The 17547-nt window shown below is 43.4% G+C and overlaps 1 protein-coding gene across 1 annotated transcript; it reads left to right on the top strand.

Moving 5' to 3' along the window:
• The first annotated feature begins 14449 nt into the window (after positions 1-14449).
• On the top strand, positions 14450-15610 carry cox19 (cytochrome c oxidase assembly factor COX19). Its single transcript, XM_083904328.1, has 3 exons — positions 14450-14545; positions 15197-15308; positions 15412-15610. Exons 1-3 carry the CDS (start codon positions 14464-14466, stop codon positions 15512-15514), a joined length of 297 nt encoding a protein of 98 aa, XP_083760454.1. The 5' UTR covers positions 14450-14463; the 3' UTR covers positions 15515-15610.
• The last annotated feature ends 1937 nt before the right edge of the window (positions 15611-17547 follow it).

Genomic DNA, 17547 nt, shown 5'->3' with positions numbered 1-17547 from the left:
CACTGTAAAAAAATATAAATACTGTAAATAACTGTACTACTGAGATGTCATTGCAAATCGCCATTGTTCTTTAAGGGGGACGGGGAGGCGGCTGGTCACTGCACATTTCAGTAAAAAACAGCCCTCAGGCTCCGAGTGTCGGGGGGCCCCCTATCAACTCGGGGCCCCAAGCAGTTGCCTGCCTTGTTCACAAACTGCGCCTCTGGGTTTGACACTGTGAAGGTCAAATTGCACCAAACCCGCTCAAAGTGTCCCAAAAAACCTGAAAATGTGACACCTCTGCCAGCGAAAATACCGCACGACGCACCCGACACCTCGGACGTGAACGTCATATCGTTATCATCGCAGCAAAAGATCGGGGTCTATTGTTATTTCCTCATGATTTACATCGGGCACCTCCTGCCGCAAAGTCCTCTTTGTCCTCCAGAGGTTGGTGTTTCAGGGGCTGACATGACACTTTCAGAGGACAACTTCACACCTCATGGACTTCAACCAACCCTAGCTAATGGAAAATAATATGCACTTCCTGTGTTTTACAGATTTTCCTGCTGACATATTTTCTGAAAGTTGCTACGGCTCAGTTTCTTTTGTCTTTAAACCCAAGAGAAAAGTGAAAACAGTCGTGCTAATGGAATTGTACGTTATTGATTACTAGGGAGGAAATGCTCTCCTTCTCCTTGAAGGTCAGGTGAAGGTCAGGGCTCCTGAGATGTTGGTTTGAGGTTGAAATATTGATAATCTATTGTTTACGATAACTGATTTATATCCGTTTTTCGTAAAAACCATAACTGCAGAACAGCTTCCTTTATTCTGCCGAAGAGAACTTCCTCCAATGCCCCGATCAGTGTAACCTCACCTCGGTCATCTCTAAAAGTCTTTGATCGCTTTGTCAAAGTACTGCTTTCTAAATAAATTGTTTCGTCTCCTACTTTATCACCTCGACAGAGACACAGTTGTTACCTCCTCTTCCAGAACGCTGTTTTCTAGTGTGTATCTGCGTCATTACCTTGTTTATGAAGCCCTGAAGGGTCTAAACAAACAGTTCAGCCACTGCTGAGAACGCTGTGTTTTATTGTAATCTCGGGCTCAGCGAGATCTCTGATAAAAAAAAATGGTCCGGTTACGTAAACACCGGTTCTCTGGAACAGCGGATCGTCCTGCTCCGGGCACTAGTCCGGGCACATCCGGTTTACGTACATTGAACCGCAGAAGAAGAATAACGTCCGTTGTGGAGGTGTTTCACGAGCGACAGCGTCTACTGACTCTGGGTCAGATTCCGGGTCAAAGTCATAAAAGGGATGTTGGTAAAACAATGTTTTGATAATGAGTAGCAGTGCATCCACCGTTCCAGAGGGGGGAGCTGCGCTTCTGAGAGCTGGTGTGCTGAATATGTCACTTCCGGGTATTGGCCAATCACAAGACTCTGTCTTCTGGTGGTGAGAGAGTTGAGTCTGAAATATCGCGGCTGGGGAACAGCGTCAGAAAAGAGGATTTCTATCGGCTCGTTTACAGCAACTAGGAGGTTTTTGACCATAAAAACAAGTTAATGTATGTAAGTAGACCTCCATAACTCACATATATGTGCAACAGGACCACTCTATGTGAGCTTTAAACAAAGATGGAGGCAACAGTGGATCATCAACTCCTATGTGCTGCAACGTGAAATCACTGATTTTCTCTATGGGGTTTGGTGTGAGGTAGAAGAGCAACAAAAACGTCCATTTCCAGTCAAATAAAAGTAGATAAAGTAGCTAACATGTTCTAAATATGGCGTACACAGTATGTTTGCCATCACCGCCTCACCTCCACCTCGCCGGCATCCCACGCGTCCTGGAGAGACTTTACCCGGGTGATGTGGGGGATGCTCCGGTGCAGGAGCGAACAGGCCTGGCAAACAAACACGCCCAAGGTCAGCGATGCCCAGTCCGGCTCTGCAGGAGGAAGAGAAAGACAGACAAAGATGAGAGGACATAAAAGTGCAGCAGTAAAGAGACAGAGGTGAGATAAACGGTGAGACGGGAGAAGGCGTTGACATAAAAGACAGACGAGCAGCTCAAGGTTCAGGCTATAAATTCCGAAAGTGCTGATGCTGCTGCCGCCGCCGCTGCCACAGGCGGGTAATAAAGGCCGAGTAAATCAAGCAAATATTGCAAGGGATCGTGTTGGAGTGCGTCCACACTGATGAAGACGCAGAGCAGAGCAGCGAAAATATGATTTTAGTGAAGTCCTGCTCAGCTTAGCGACAGGAAACAGAAGTCTGCGCGGAGAGTTATGAGGCTCGTTGCATCACCGGACTCCTAAGTGCACCACGACGATGATAACATCATCACAACAACCTGCACGATCGCACACACTCACATTTGTATGCAAATGTATTCATTTGTGCTTTGAAAGGCAGCGAGAATGACTAATGCAGTGGTTTCACGTTTCTCTGCTGACCAACACTTTCAAGTCGACAAATCTTTTTCCGGAGTCGCGTAAAAGAGGACGAAAGAGCTTCATCTTTGACCAGTGGTCACCCAAATCTAAGCAGGTGATCTGTTCAGTCAGAGAAACTACACTCTTAGAAATAAGGGTTCCAAAATTATCCTTCTACGAGGGCTGAGGTTCTACCATTTGCTTCTTTCAATGGTTCTTTGTAACACTAATGGTTCCAGTTTTAGTTGTTTTCAAGTAATTACAACACTTTTTTTTTTTTTTCAGCTTCTTAAATCAGATTTCTTTGCTCCATTTGACGAAAAAAATCATTAAAACTGAATAATTTTGGTTTGTGGACAAAAAAAAGCCTTCTAAGAACCATCATTTCCAGGTATTTGGGCACACACTCTTAGAAATAAGCGTTTCAAAAAGGGTTCTTCAACAAGGGCTGAGGTTCTACCTTGAACCATTTGCTTCTGAAAAACCCTTTTCCCAGAAGGAAGGGGTTTTCAAGGGTTCTTTGTAACACTAATGGTTCCAGTTTTAGGGTTGTTTTCAAGTAATTCAAACACATTTTTTTTTATTTTTCAGCTTCTTAAATGTGAATATTTTCAGGTTTCTTTAATCCATTTGACAAAGAAATCATTAAAACGGAATAATTTTTGGTTTGTGGACAAAAAAAAAGACTTCTAAGAACCATCATTTCCAGGTATTTGGACACACACTCTTAGAAAAAAGGGTTCCAAAAGGTTCTACCTCTTACCATTTGCTTCTGAATAACCCTTTCCCAGAAGGAAGGGTTTTTCAAGGGTTCTTGGTAACACTAATGGTTCCAGTAAGAACCATTTTGATCCAGAGAACCCTTTAAAACCCCTTTCCTGAATAAATGGTTTTAAAAGTGTTCTTGGTGGAACCCTCCAAAAGGGTTCTCCTATAAGGACAAGCCGAAGAACTTTTATTTCTAAGAGTGTACCAAAGGCACCTTTCTACCTCGGGAACTCCATCATGGACTGATGACTTTACTAGGAACTCTGTGCTTTTTCACTGGTCCACAAGTCCATTTTTTTTTTTTTAGTTTTCAGGTTACATCCATCTGTCCTAACGCTCCTCAACTCAACCTCCACCACCTCCTCACGCTTCCACCCCCCGACTGATCCTACGTCAGCCTCGGTGCCACCTCCATCTATTCTTTCTCCAAACCTCAGGAGAACAAAGACACGTAAGAACAGTGTGGTTTTTTTCAGTCTCTTGGGTCGTCCACACACACACACACACACACACACACACACACACACACACACACACACACGGCTGTACTGCAGCTCCCTGTGGGTCTGCTGCTCGTGTGACAAATGGAACAAGAGTGAGACAATTAATTGTTAAGCCCTACTGGGTATATGGCACTTTATCACGGAAGGAATCGAAAGGATTTTTTTTTTTTTTCTCGCACATACAAACGACCATGCTGACACCCCGAAACATACAAGCAGCCACTTAGCGGTGAGGTCATCGCTGTATGAGTCAGGCCTTTAGTGAGAGACGGTACTCATGGAGATTACAGTGGCCTCATGACTGCCTAACCACACACACACACACACACACACACAGGTTTGCACAGCTATTCTTCCGAGGACACTGGCATTGGCTTCTATTCCTTTGGACAGTCTCAACAAAAGGTGATCCCTAACCCTAACCTAACCAAAAATCGGACCTTTAACTTTAACTCAGGAATTCCGTTCTGCCTCATTAGCATGGCGTTTATTTCCGGGTTACGGGGCCCATAGAGCATGCGCAGTAGTGTCACTACCATATAAAGATCTATAAAAGCCCGTGTCCATGTCTCGAGGTGTCCTGTGGACACTTTTACAGGCATCTCTTTTACTATTGTGTTCAATTGGAAAATTGCATTTGGGCTCCATGGGGTTTTCTGTTGCAGTACCCACAGTGGCCACCATGTAAAAATTGTCTTCAAGGCAGAGGAGGGGCGGTGCTCTATCCAGTTCATATAATACATCCATGCTCATTAGGACCACGTTTTTGGGCTCCATTAGAACTACTGGTTCAGTATTAATGCCAGAACAGGTCCTAAAGAGTACGCCTCGATATGATACGATACGCGATACATGCGCCGGTCCATGATACCAATAATATCGCGATACAACGATTCTGTCATAAGGCAATCATGTAGCGATACATGGCGATATCTGTCTATAAACTGAAGAAAACACAACGTTAACGTGAAAAGTTAAAAGTGCAGGATTCAAATTCTAATTTGTCCACAACATAGAGAACTAGAAAAGCACCCGGAGAGCGCAGACCTCCGCCAAGGCAGCTCAGTGCCTACAAAATAGTGCTAGCGTCTACAGATCACGGCCAAATATCTAATCACGTGTTCCTGGTCCCATTGCGTGGACATTTCCTGACAATTTCGTCCAAATCCGTACGTGACTTTTTCGAGTTATGTTGCTAACAGACAGACAAACTAACAAACTCCTGGCGAAGGTCAACAATTGCATGAAGACGACGTATTGGACGTCGATCTATTAACGTAGCTTTCTCCAACATTATCCCGCTCTAAAACTCCCTCTTCTTCGGCCAGGTAACTTCCGTCCAAGTTTCCCTCATATATTTGAGCAGCGCCCTCAATATGATACGATACGCGATACATGCATGGTCCATGTTACCAATAATGCACGATACAAAACAACGTTAACGTGAAAAGTTAAAAGTGCAGGATTCCTCTAATTTGTTCACAACATAGAGAACTAGAAAAGCACCCGGAGAGCGCAGACCTCCGCCAAGGCAGCTCAGTGCCTACAAAATAGCGATAACAAATAGTGCTAGCGTCTACAGATCGCGCCCAAATATTTAATCACGTGTTCCTGGTCCCATTGCGTGGACATTTCCTGACAATTTCGTCCAAATCCGTACGTGACTTTTTTAACGTAGCTTTCTCCAACATTATCCCGCTCTAAAACTCCCTCTTCTTCGGCCAGGTAACTTCCGTCCAAGTTTCCCTCATTTATGTGAGCAGCGCCACCGCCAGGAGACATGAAGTAGCAACACCCGACTATAGAGCGCCTTAATTTGTTGATATCGATAAAAAATAGCGATATTTGACCTAGCTTAATGATTATCGCATTGCACGAGGAAGGACGACGATACCGAATCAGCAAACCGATATTTTGACCCACCTCACTTCCTCCTCAAAATGCGCTGCACACTGATGATGTTCACGGACAGGATTTTACGGTGAATAACACAGTTGCACAGTCATGGAGACGGAAAACTCCCGACGTGCTGCGACTGCCGTTTGTTCGTCTCCGGGGAATTGTCGAGGGGGGGAAAAGTGTCCACGGTTATGGAGCTTGTTGTTGGGCGACGACGACGACGACGACACAACAACAACAACAACAACAACAACAGCGCTGTTGATTCAAACACACATGGTCGAAAAAGAAAAGAAAGCGCTGCCTGTGGCTCTGCTGCGAGCCAGATGCAGGACAAAAAACGAGGGACGGGAGGGGGGGCATTCGTACAAAAGCAGCCCCTGTGCTTGGCTGCAGAGTTCATTCGTATGTCTGGACATAGACACACATCAGCATCAATCTGTCAGTGGCCGCGTCACGGTGCAGGGTAACGACTAAACAGTGAGGTTGTGGACCCTCTCGTGTCTCAGGCAAAGCCTTCAGGGAGCAGCACAGTTTTATTTCTAGAGCAGCAGTCACACGTTTTTCTCGAAAAAGCCTGGCCCCCGTTTCTGTAAAAACATTTTTGACGCTTTTGTAAGAAAATCAGGGTTTTCCTTCATTTATATAACAAAAAAAAAATCTAGTTTTCACATGGATTTTTGACTAAATGAATGATTCAAGCTTTATTCACACTATATCTAATGGTGCCAGTTCACTGTTACTCTTAGATCTAAATCTTAGCATCGTTTTAGCTGATGCTAAGCTAACACATTTTGTTACTTCTGTCCAAGCCACTTTTTCAGACTGTCGTCAGTCATTGTATGGACACATGATCCATATTTGATTATGTTTTCCATAGACTGCACATAAAAATTGTCTTTGTCACCTGGTCTGCAAATCCTGTATTCTACTGAATGGCCATCAGTGGGCGACTACAATGATCTCTATGTAAATTTATAGGAAATCAGCCAACTTCGCACTTAATTTATAATGTTAGTACACCATTTCCTGCGGAGTTTATAGTCCTTAAAGACCTGAAACTCTTCTTCAATGCAGCATGATGTCCATTTTGTTAATTATGGTCATTATTGCAACCTCCCATTGAACCGAGTCCCCAATCGTACCGATTCTAGCGGACTATTAGTTGTGAAAAACGAACCTAAGTGGAAAGAAACGACTGCAGTCGCAGCAGGAAACGCAACTCGTTAAAAAATTGTCAGGAAAGCTCGAAAAATCCTCGCGTCCCATCAGCGTTCCAGCTGTCTTCTGCTGTTTGACAAACACCCTGAGAGTGCTGAGGCTTCGCTCCGCAGGGAATTACTCGTTTGTGTGTCCTCAGCGAAGGGCAGAGCCACAACGCTGCTGAGCTACAGAGAAACCCCGAACTATATAAGCTCTGTGGTCTCATCTGAGTGCATCGGGCGGAGAGGAGATAGAGTGAGAAAAGAGCAAAGGTATAGAAGGGCAGAGTAAGAATGATGAAGCAGGAAAAAGAGTGCACACGCTGTGAAGTCACTCGGCGTGCTCGCGAGGGTTTCTGTCCGGTTAATGGATGGTGTGTCCGTGATGGGAAGATAAGCCGGGCGAGGGAGGACGACCAGGTCACCGCTGACGATGTGATAAGCTGTTGTTAGCGACAGGTTCACGGACACAGAAAGGGTTTCATATGATGTAATGGAGCAGGAGGTTTTTAGGCCGTAGTCTGACTAAGACGGGCAACCGGACAACCTGCCGAGTCCGAGTATACGTGCGTCCAGTGTGTCCAGGTTTCAGGGGTAAAAATGTAAAAAACAAAGCGATGTTTGTGACATAAAATCCAAGGTGATGGTGACACAGCTCTCGCTCTGGGTTGAAAGCTAGTTGCGGTTTTGACAGAATGCTAATGTTTTAAATTGAGAAATCAGTAGCTTTGATTTCTAAAGCGCCTTTCACGAAATCCAAGGTAGCTGTACAAGGAAAGTCTGACTCCAGTCCAACTCCAGTCTTATTCCATTCCGACTCCAGTCCGATTCCAATCTGATTCCAGTCCGACTCCAGTCCGACTCCAGTCCGATTCTTGTCCAACTCCAGTCTGACTCCAGTCCGATTCCAGACTCCAGTCCAACTCCAGTTTGGTTCCAGTCTGACTCCAGTCCAACTCCAGTTTGATTCCAGTCCGATTCCAGTCCAATTCCAGTCTGATTCCAGTCCGATTCCAGTCTGACTCCAGTTAAATTCCAGTCCCATTCTAGTCCAACTCCAGTTATATTCCAGTCCGACTCCAGTTTGGTTCCAGTCTGATTCCAGTTCGATTCCAGTCCGATTCCAGTCCAATTCCAGTCTGATTCCAGTCCGATTCCAGGCCGATATCAGTCTGATTCCAGTCTGACTCCAGTCCGATTCCAGACTCCAGTCTGATTCCAGTCTGACTCCAGTCCAACTCCAGTCTGACTCCAGTCCAACTCCAGTTTGATTCCAGTCCAATTCCAGTCTGACTAAGTGTATACATGCAGGAGTAATCAGACTATGAATCGCATTATCCAGGTATGTTAGTCTTACTAAGACTAGCTCAGACTATTGTCTGTGTTAACATGACATTAAGAAAACCATATTATTGCCTTAGTCCCACTATAATCGGTCTTTTAACATGCATGTATACACACAATATTTTAAGCTTCCTGTTAATATAGTCCGGGGCTGCAATGAACAATACCTGAAGAAAACAAAGCGAGGGCCTGGACCTGAAACAGGAACCTTCTCGACGTGAAGCGAAAGACGAATATCCCTCATCAGTCTCCTCAGTCGTCTCCTCAGTCGTCTCCTCTCATCCTCCTGAGTAACCTTGTCTCACAATCAGTCATGTTGTTTGTTTTTCTTTTTGCTGCGTTGAGGTGATTTGTGGCTGCTTTGTGCTGCGATGAAACAGAACGATTCTTTTTCCCGGTAAAAAGAAAAAAAAAGAAAAAAAAGCCAGTGAGATAAGATGCCGTCGCTGTCTCGGGATGGAGCCGCCGATGTTGCCAGCATCCATAATTCATACCAGGACCATTACGAGATATGAATTATGAGCCTGGGAATGCCTGAGCATCGGGAGCAGGTGGGTTAGGGAGATGGTGAGCGTGAAACGAGCGTGAAAACAAACATGGAATCCAAAAGGGGTTACACTCGTGCAGCTGTAAAAGTGCCTTGCTCAAGGGAGAAGCCACCACTTGTTGAGCAATAAAAAAAAAAATAGCGGGGGCAAAAACCTCACCCTCCAGGCAGTGTGTGTGTGTGTGTGTGTGTGTGTGTCACATGACATCCCAGATCACAGCTGCACAACACTGAACATCTGTCCACCCAATGCCTGCACATGTGTAAACAACACAACTCAAGTTTATACCACGGTGTCACGTTAAAGCTGCCGATGTTTGTCTTTGTGTACAGAAACGACGTGACATTTGTTTACATGCTGCATCCTTCATCGACAACCAATACTATCAGCCCAGACTGAGGGAGCGTTTGTGCGTATACAGCAGCAGCAGCACCAGAAGGGCCAGAAACGTTTATCCGGTCAAACTGTTGAAGGTCAAAGTCTTGCGAGCACTTTTTGTAGGCACTTATTTTGTGTTCTCAGTCATACCCTGACCTGTTTGCAGCAGCCTTCTCGCTTTACTAGCGCGGCGGTGCTGTTGCCTCCAGCCGTTCTTGGCAAATCACTTCCTGAGTTTTGGCATTGAAAATAAAGTTGTATTGACACTAAAACAAGCATCGGCACTGAAAAATGCAGCGTCTGTATCTGAGATACTCTGGTGTCACTGTTGTGCAGCAGGAAGTGGAGACGTCCTCCATCTTTAAATACAGTCTGTGCTCCAAACAAAGCAGCGTGGTTCCTGAGACGATTCGTTGACGATGATGACAAATCTTGTGCTTATTTGCGGCCTCACTGGGAACAGATCTGTGAGGGCTCAGTGTGCCGTCACATAGGGGAAGGGGGAAAACAAATTTCCTTATGTCTTTAACCCAATCATTATCGTCCTGGGTGGCATTCAGCCAAGCACACACCCTGTAAATGAAACGGCACAAAAACAACGTGAAACATATGATAATGTCGACCGCGCGAGCGCCGATCCACCGCCGTGGACAGCAATCAAATGCTTCCTGTTTTGAAAATGCAGAAACCAAAGGATGAGGAGGAGGATGAGGAGGAGGAGGAGGAGGAGAACAGCCTGTGAGACATGTGGCCAAATTAAATAGGACAAATTGATGCTGGTGTACTTTCTGCACCGTTTACACCGCCAACCCCGATTGACCTGGCTGGAGAGATGAGCGATGCGGGCATTCAGAGGCATTGTTTTCTTGAGGCACAGCGGATCGATGAAGATCAGCTTAGAGACATAATACAAATGCCGGGTTGTTTTTTGCCTGTACAGGTTTATCCAGATTCAGTTTTCAAGGTCTGGACGATTAAAAAAAATAAAAAATAAACATGAAATTACATCTCAAATCAGATTTCTACAGCTGCGGCGTCTCAGTCTGAATGACGCGTCTTCTCAAATTGGATTTCAAACGGTCTTATGAGTCATAGCAGTCGTTGTGGATGTCTGAACACAAATCCTATATTACAGTGCAGACAGTCTGCCTGGCAACAATCTGAATTGCCTCCAGTCTGACCGTATTGCCTTAGTTTATAGAGCAGCTAATGCTAAAGATATACCGAATAATAATACCGATATAACGAACGACGTCATTGAACACGACACAACAAACAACTAGGGCTGTAATCAACCAAAGAAACTCTTGGTCGACTAAAGCCCTGAAATTTCGACCAAAACTCGACTAATCGACGGGGGGGTACTTTGCGGGTGCGGCTCTTTTATTTTGAAAAGACTTAATTTGATCACTGGGCTGGACTAAACCAAAATAGTGGAAAACAAGGGGGGTGTTCTCAGAAGACAGGCTGTTACCTGTGAACCACGGGTGCTGTAAAACACCCCTATTAGCATGTGGTACTTTTTGTTGACCAATCACAATTTTGGTCGACCCAGAGCGTGTTGACCAATTAGTCGACCAGTCGACTTTGACTTTACAGCCCTACAAACAACAAAGGAGGACATCCAGCAGCTCTTTTACTTCCTGCTCGTTTTTTGGCTAGCTGTATGAGAACAGACTGTGGACGTTTTTTTTTTTTCTGTCGCCCAAACAGCTGACTGACCTCCCCATAATTTTACTCCCTCGGGAAGGGTGCCAAAACATGGAACTGTATGAGCTGGTAATGTTGGTACGACTTCTAATGGAACCAAACCAAATCAGCTAAATCCGGAGCTAGGGAGCATAAAAAGCGCACCATGGCCAGTTTGGATCGGACTGAATGTATGCATGGATTAGGAATTGGACTCCAAACTGTATCTGGGTCCGTTTGTCCTACTTTGAGAAATTCTTCCATCCAGTTTTAAGTCAGACCGACACAAGAACACAAGTTTTTCCCGATGTCATGTAAACGTAGTCTTGAGCTACCACAACTGCGGCTTTAAGGGACCGTGAGATGCAGCACCGACCACAAAGGGAAACACAAAAAAAAAGTGTTCACAAAGCTATCTGTTTTCACGCTAACACACTGCTGGCTCCAAACACTGCTCCTCCACAGTCAGTCCTCAGAGGAACCGTAAACCAGGGCCAAGGAACAGGCCTCCTGTCCAGGCTCGGGTCCAAGCACTGGGCGCGCAGCCTGTGCTGGAGCCTTGCATGGACACTCACTGGTTTACTGCTCTTTCAGTGAGGCAGAGAAAGGCTATAGAGAGAGAGAGGGATAAATAAGGAGGATTGGAGGAGGTTGGGGAGATGAAGAAAAGGAATGACTATGGATACGGTAAAGCTGCCTCTGTGAAGAAGTGGGTTCTACGGCCAAATATAGACCTGGACAGTCACAGTCACAGTCGCGGTTCCCGATCGTAATTTCAACCACGATTTTATCTTTATCACAAACGTGATCGTCCCTTATGGATGCACTTCCAAGACAGATTTAGGGTGCATTCAAAAAAGCCCTTCTTAATCGTTTGCTCGGAAAGTCGAATTCTGGTCCGCCTAAAAACATGAAGCGGACTTTGGTTCACTAAAGTGCAGCGTGAAAGCAAAGTCGGACCGGCTGAATGTTGCAACTCCAGATTTTAGAGTCTAGCGGAGTATTAGGTGCGAAAACGACCTTCAGCAAAACATAACATAACGCTGATTTAGCTAGGTCAAATCAACGAGCTCAGTGTTGTCGGAAGTTCTTAGAGACAACAGAGGTTCTGCACTGGAACTTTAATATTCAGCACGACTCTACACAGTTTTGGTATCGGGTTCCGTGTTATACGGGACATAAACTAGTGACAAACAAAAGAGTTTGGTTAATTTAAAGGTGCATTATGTAATAAATCTAAAGCAACTGGCCATAAAATCCTCCTAATATGTCACAGAGACTCAGGAATAATGTTCATATAACAAACTGAACTCACCAACAACAACAGTACAGACAAAATATTTGCATTAAAAAAAAAAATATTTTGCAGACTGCAAATCACGTTTATGTTTTGAAATCATGTTTTGGCGTCATGTGGCGCCACCTACCGCCGTCTACCAATCATTGCAGTCAGTAGAGTCTCAGCTGCCGAGCAACCACGAGTTGCCAGTTACGTCAGAATACGCAACCTAAAAGACCTCAGTATTTTTGAATTTGAATGTAGTAACCGTTTTTGGCCACATTCTTACATATGGCACCTTTAACTGGAGCACAGACTCTGTCCGACACAGTCACTGAACTGAAACGGGTTGCGATTCGGCTCACGATCGCCGGCTTTTAGCTAAACACACCAGACTCCTCTGTTAAATATTGAGATTTTAGACATTTACTTTGCTAAACGTTGGCGATTGACGCACGTTTTCAGAGATTTTTTGAGTCTTCTTGACAGATTCGGCTACGGTTCGGCATCGTTCTGTTCTATTCTTGCGTCGGACGACGCGATCGCGACTCTTCCAGTGACGACACTTTCTGGCCAATCAGTGACCGGCAGTCGGCTCGCTTGGAACCTTGTCAGAGTACCAGGTCCTATCACTAATGCAGAGCCGAACCGAGCCGTGCTAGAACTGCATATAGCAGACAGAGTTCTTCAACACCTGTATGTTGAGGTTAAGATGTTCGTAGGTGTTGTTAAAATGTTTTATTTATCCGTCAACTTTGTGCATCATTGAATATTTAACTGTTATAATCAGCCGAGCGTCAACCCGGCTGACCTGATTTCTATGAAATCTGCATCGGCCGTGGAAAAAGCAGACAGACAGACAGACAGTGTGTGCATGTCTTTGTGTTTCCTCCTCACACAGACATGTTTTATGTGTTTATGGCTCAGACTCCAGAGTCCAGAGTCCAAGTCTGTTTCCATTAGGCCTCAGTCCACCTACAGGGACCAGCCTGTTTCCAGGTGGGGGTGTCGTGTCATCACATCTGGACCAGATTCACCTCGAGACCTGTTTGGTTTGGCAAACCTGTTTGGGGGGTTTGGCAGAAACTCGAATTGCAAAACCTTGTGCCCATGAGAATGCATGAATAACACTGCAGCAGCAGCAGCAGCAGCAGCAGGAAACATGCACTGTCTCCTCCACCACCACCACAACCACCAGAGCTGAGAGCAGGATCACCCCGCTGCTTACCTGGATTGCCGCAGTCAGCGCACGACTCGTTCCCGGGTCTCACCAGCACGTCCTGCAGGAGCCGGTTGTCTCCCTCCGGTTCCTGCGCCATGGTAAGGCTTTTATCCGTCCAGCCTCACCGCGGTGTGAACAGGGAGACTGTGCAGGAACATCCGCTGAACATCCACAGGACCAGACCAGACCAGACCAGACACAGAGGAGGAGAGAGACCACCTGCCTCCTCCACACTGAACTGAGACTGCGTGTGTGTGTGTGAGAGAGAGAGAGAGAGAGAGAGAGAGAGAGAGAGAGAGAGAGAGAGAGAGAGAGAGAGAGAACTCTTTTACACTGACTGCATAATAATCAAGTCTATATGTTTCCACCTCTCTTCCCTATCTCTCTTTCTTTTTTTGTTTTTTTTAAATGAAAGTGCGACATCTAGTGGTGGCTTTACTAAACAACACTTCCACGCCCAGAACTGCAAGGCAAAGTAATCCTAATAGACATTACTATTTGTTTATTTGTTATTTTTATGTAAATAATTCCTCTTCTTCTACCTCACATCTGCTCCGGTATGTTCATTTTTAAAATGACTAATTTGCAGTATTTTGTAATAAAGTATTGTTATTTATTTTCCTTGTACGAATCCCCTAAATGATCATATTGTTCTATTGTACTCAACCTTTTGCACTGTTCAATAAAAAAGTAGAAATAAAAATAAATAATAGTATCTATGACTTCGTCTCATTAAAATAATATCAATATTGATATAAATAAAAGAAGTGGACAAATCAAATGAAACCGTGTTTTTCCACAGAGTCCAAATAAAGTAACTCAGTATGACGTGACATGGAATAAATTAAAAAATATATATTTAAAAAAAATATATATATTTTTTTTAAATAATATTTACATGAATAATATTTCTTTAAAACGAGTCTAAAAAGGTTTATATTATCAACTACTACTATTAAATTATTTTGTTTTTAATACACATATAGTAATACACTTCAATTTAAATCATATATACATTAATATTTATGTAAAAATACATTATTTCTAATGATCATTATTATTATTTTTTAAATTGTGTTTTGCGGAGTCACGTGACGTACTGAGTAACGCCCTCCCGGAAGCGAAGCCCTCTACGTCATCACCACGCGCCCATCGTCCAGCACTGGCTCTTGTGTACAATCCTTGGTTAGTGACCGGAAACTCAGATACAAACATGTCCACTGCTATGAACTTCGGCTCCAAGTCTTTCAAACCTCGGGCTCCGGACAAAGGCTCTTTCCCTCTGGATCATTTCGGTGAGTGAAGACGCAGAATATCGACCCGAAAAAGAAGCGACAACCCGCCGCTACGTCTGTCCTCTGTCCCCCGGCGACTGACAGCTTTAGCATAAGCTAACGCTCCTGCTCCTACTATTGCTGTCAGGAGCGTTAGGTTATGCTAAAGCATCTTATTTATGCTATAAAAAAGCATAAATAATAATATTAATATGTTCATGACAGATACAAACAAATACTCCTCGTTTAATGTCGTATTTTTTATAGTTTAATGTAAAAATGTAAAAAAAATAGTTTCTTTAATAGGAACGGAGCAAAACCTACATGTGGTTAGGGACCGTCTGAAAATTAACAAAACGAAAACATTCCGGACGTACTGGATTTTTGAAATAAATAACTAAAAATATTTATCTAACTTTCTGTAGAAGCTGATGTTTGAATAGAGAGAAGAGCTAAGTGTGCAAGGACACGATATTGGTAGAAAAAATAAATACGAAAAATTGTTTTCTATTATGTTAAGTTCCTAGTTATACAAAACTAGCAAGGAGAACAATCTTCATTTGATTCAAGCAGCCTTTTGCAATATGCAGAGAGCATTTCTGATGTATTGAACAGCTCTACGTGTGTTATAAATAACATGCAACGTAAGCACAATTGTCACCATTGTTTCAGGAGAGTGTAAAGACTTCAAGGACAAGTTCATGACATGTCTGAAGGACAGCAGCTACGACAACTCCCTGTGTCGAGTGCAGTCCAAAGAGTACCTGGAATGCCGGATGGAGCAGTAAGAGACCTCTTTTTCTTTTTAAAATAGATACTGCCCACGCTGAGTGGAGTGGTTGTAAATAAAAGCTGGATAATTTACTTGTTATTATGGTTTTCCCCAGTCAGCTGATGGCCAAGGAGCCGCTGCAGAAACTGGGATTCAAGGACCTGATTGAACCTCCTTCTCCTGCTCCTGGTGAAGCAGACAAAAACACTAAACCCTGACCTTTGGTGATCACAGAACAGCGGCTGACTCCGATGTACAACGGCGGTGTTTCTCCAAGAGGGCCAACGTCGAGCTGGGTGAGACGACAAAAGAAAGAAAGCATTAATGAAGTCAGAGACTTTTGCTTTAAGCTGCCGAGGCCACAGAGGACGACATGACTGTTCACTCGTGTAAATAAGATGAAATCTGTAATATATGGAGATATTTTTGACGTGTGTAAATAAATGCTTTCTATTGTAAATGTGTGTGTCCGCTCTACTCGGGTTGGTTGTTTTTAAACATCTGAGATAGTAAATATAAGGTTAATATATAGGTGAAATGGTTTTTAAACATCACTTTGAGTAAGTGATGACATATAATTTTATGCTTCGCAGAATGAGTCACATCATTATGAACACATAATTGCCACTTTTTGAAAAGGTGCCAAACCACAACAAGCCAATTTACAACATAAATCGTCTATTTTACTGCCACTTCTGTAACATCTACTGTATTAAATGGGTAAAAGGGATATTTCCAAACGCTACAGTTTTAATAATTAAATTTATTAGAGCACTGTACATTAAAAAGTCTATTTGAGTCTTTCAAATAAACTGAATTCACCTTTTTATACCCAAATTTGAGCAGTCTCATTAGCCTTTTACCACTAAAACAACTCTAAATAACTAGAATTTTACATTTTAATCAGGAAACAATCATGTGTTTTACTGTTTTTTTTATTCGTAAAACAGTCAATAAATATATTTTAGCATTAAAATATACATACTGGTGGATTAACCATGACAGAAACATAAAGATAACGTTGATAATCACCAATGCTGTTGATTTAGGGCAGCTGTGGCTGTAAACACTGTATGTATGTTATATAACATGTATAAATCCTATGTAAAACTGGAAATGACTGCAGAATATAACACTAGTAATTATGTAATGGGGTTATTTTTCAGTGTCATGTCTTAATGAAACCGTTTCTTTGACGTAAAGGGAGTTAAACACATGTCTGACAGCATTATAAACCATAATGTTAGACCTAATATTTACATTTAACACATGTAAACCAGTTATGGTGACCTGGTGCAGTATTTAAGCGTCAAATGTCAGCTAATGATGTGTACACACAATAGATCTACAGTCATAAACGCATTCAAAAATATGTATGTAAATAATATACAAATACAACACGCGTGTCAGCTTAAAGGCGGCCTTTTGACGAGGACACAGAAAACAAACAACATGGACCGTCTCGTGTTACATGTACTTTCATTATCACACTCAGCTGCACTTAACCTGCGTGTGTGTGTGTGTGTGTTTACCTGTATTTGTTGCCTCTTTAGGACCTTGTCAGGACCAGTAGTCCTCATGGGGTCCTATTGAGGAGCTAGGTGTGGTGAGGTTAAGGTTCGGGTTAAGGTTAGGCTTTAACAGTTTATGGTTCAGGTTTAGAGATAACTGCGTGAAATGGAAGTAAATGCAGTGTCCTAAGAAGAATAGCTACACAGACCTGTGTGTGTGTGTGTGAGTTCTTGGTCATTTTGGCTGGTCCTCGCATATTTAAAGGGCTTTTTTGTGGGGTTAAAACCTGGTTTTAGGGCTAGGGTTAGGTTAAGTTAAGGGTAAAGGTTGGGGTTTGGGTTAGGCATTTGATTGAGATGGTTAGGGTTAGGGTTAGGGTATGAATGAAGTGCAAATGTGTGTGTGTACTTGTGATTCCTTGGGTTAGGGTTGGGATTAGGGTTAGGGTTTAGGTGTTAGGGGGTAACCCGACTTAAAACAATTGCCCATAAATGTAAATGACTCCATTTTAAGGTGAAGACATGGTTTAAATTTAGGCTGAGGTCAGGATTAGGATTGAAAGAATAGGGTTAGGGTTGGAGTAACTCTCCAGGAAACCAATGTAAGTCAATGCAATGTCCTCAGAAGTCATGGAAACCAGTGTGTGTGTGTGTGTGTGTGTGTAAACAGGAGAGTACCAAATGCAGCTCAACTGATGAAGAACATTTTTTCAGAAGCCACAGCCACTGATGTTACCTCC

The sequence above is a fragment of the Microchirus variegatus genome, assembly GCF_963457635.1.
Source record: "Microchirus variegatus genome assembly, chromosome: 17".
Lineage (NCBI taxonomy): Eukaryota > Metazoa > Chordata > Actinopteri > Pleuronectiformes > Soleidae > Microchirus > Microchirus variegatus.
This window is presented reverse-complemented; position numbering and strand designations above follow the sequence as displayed.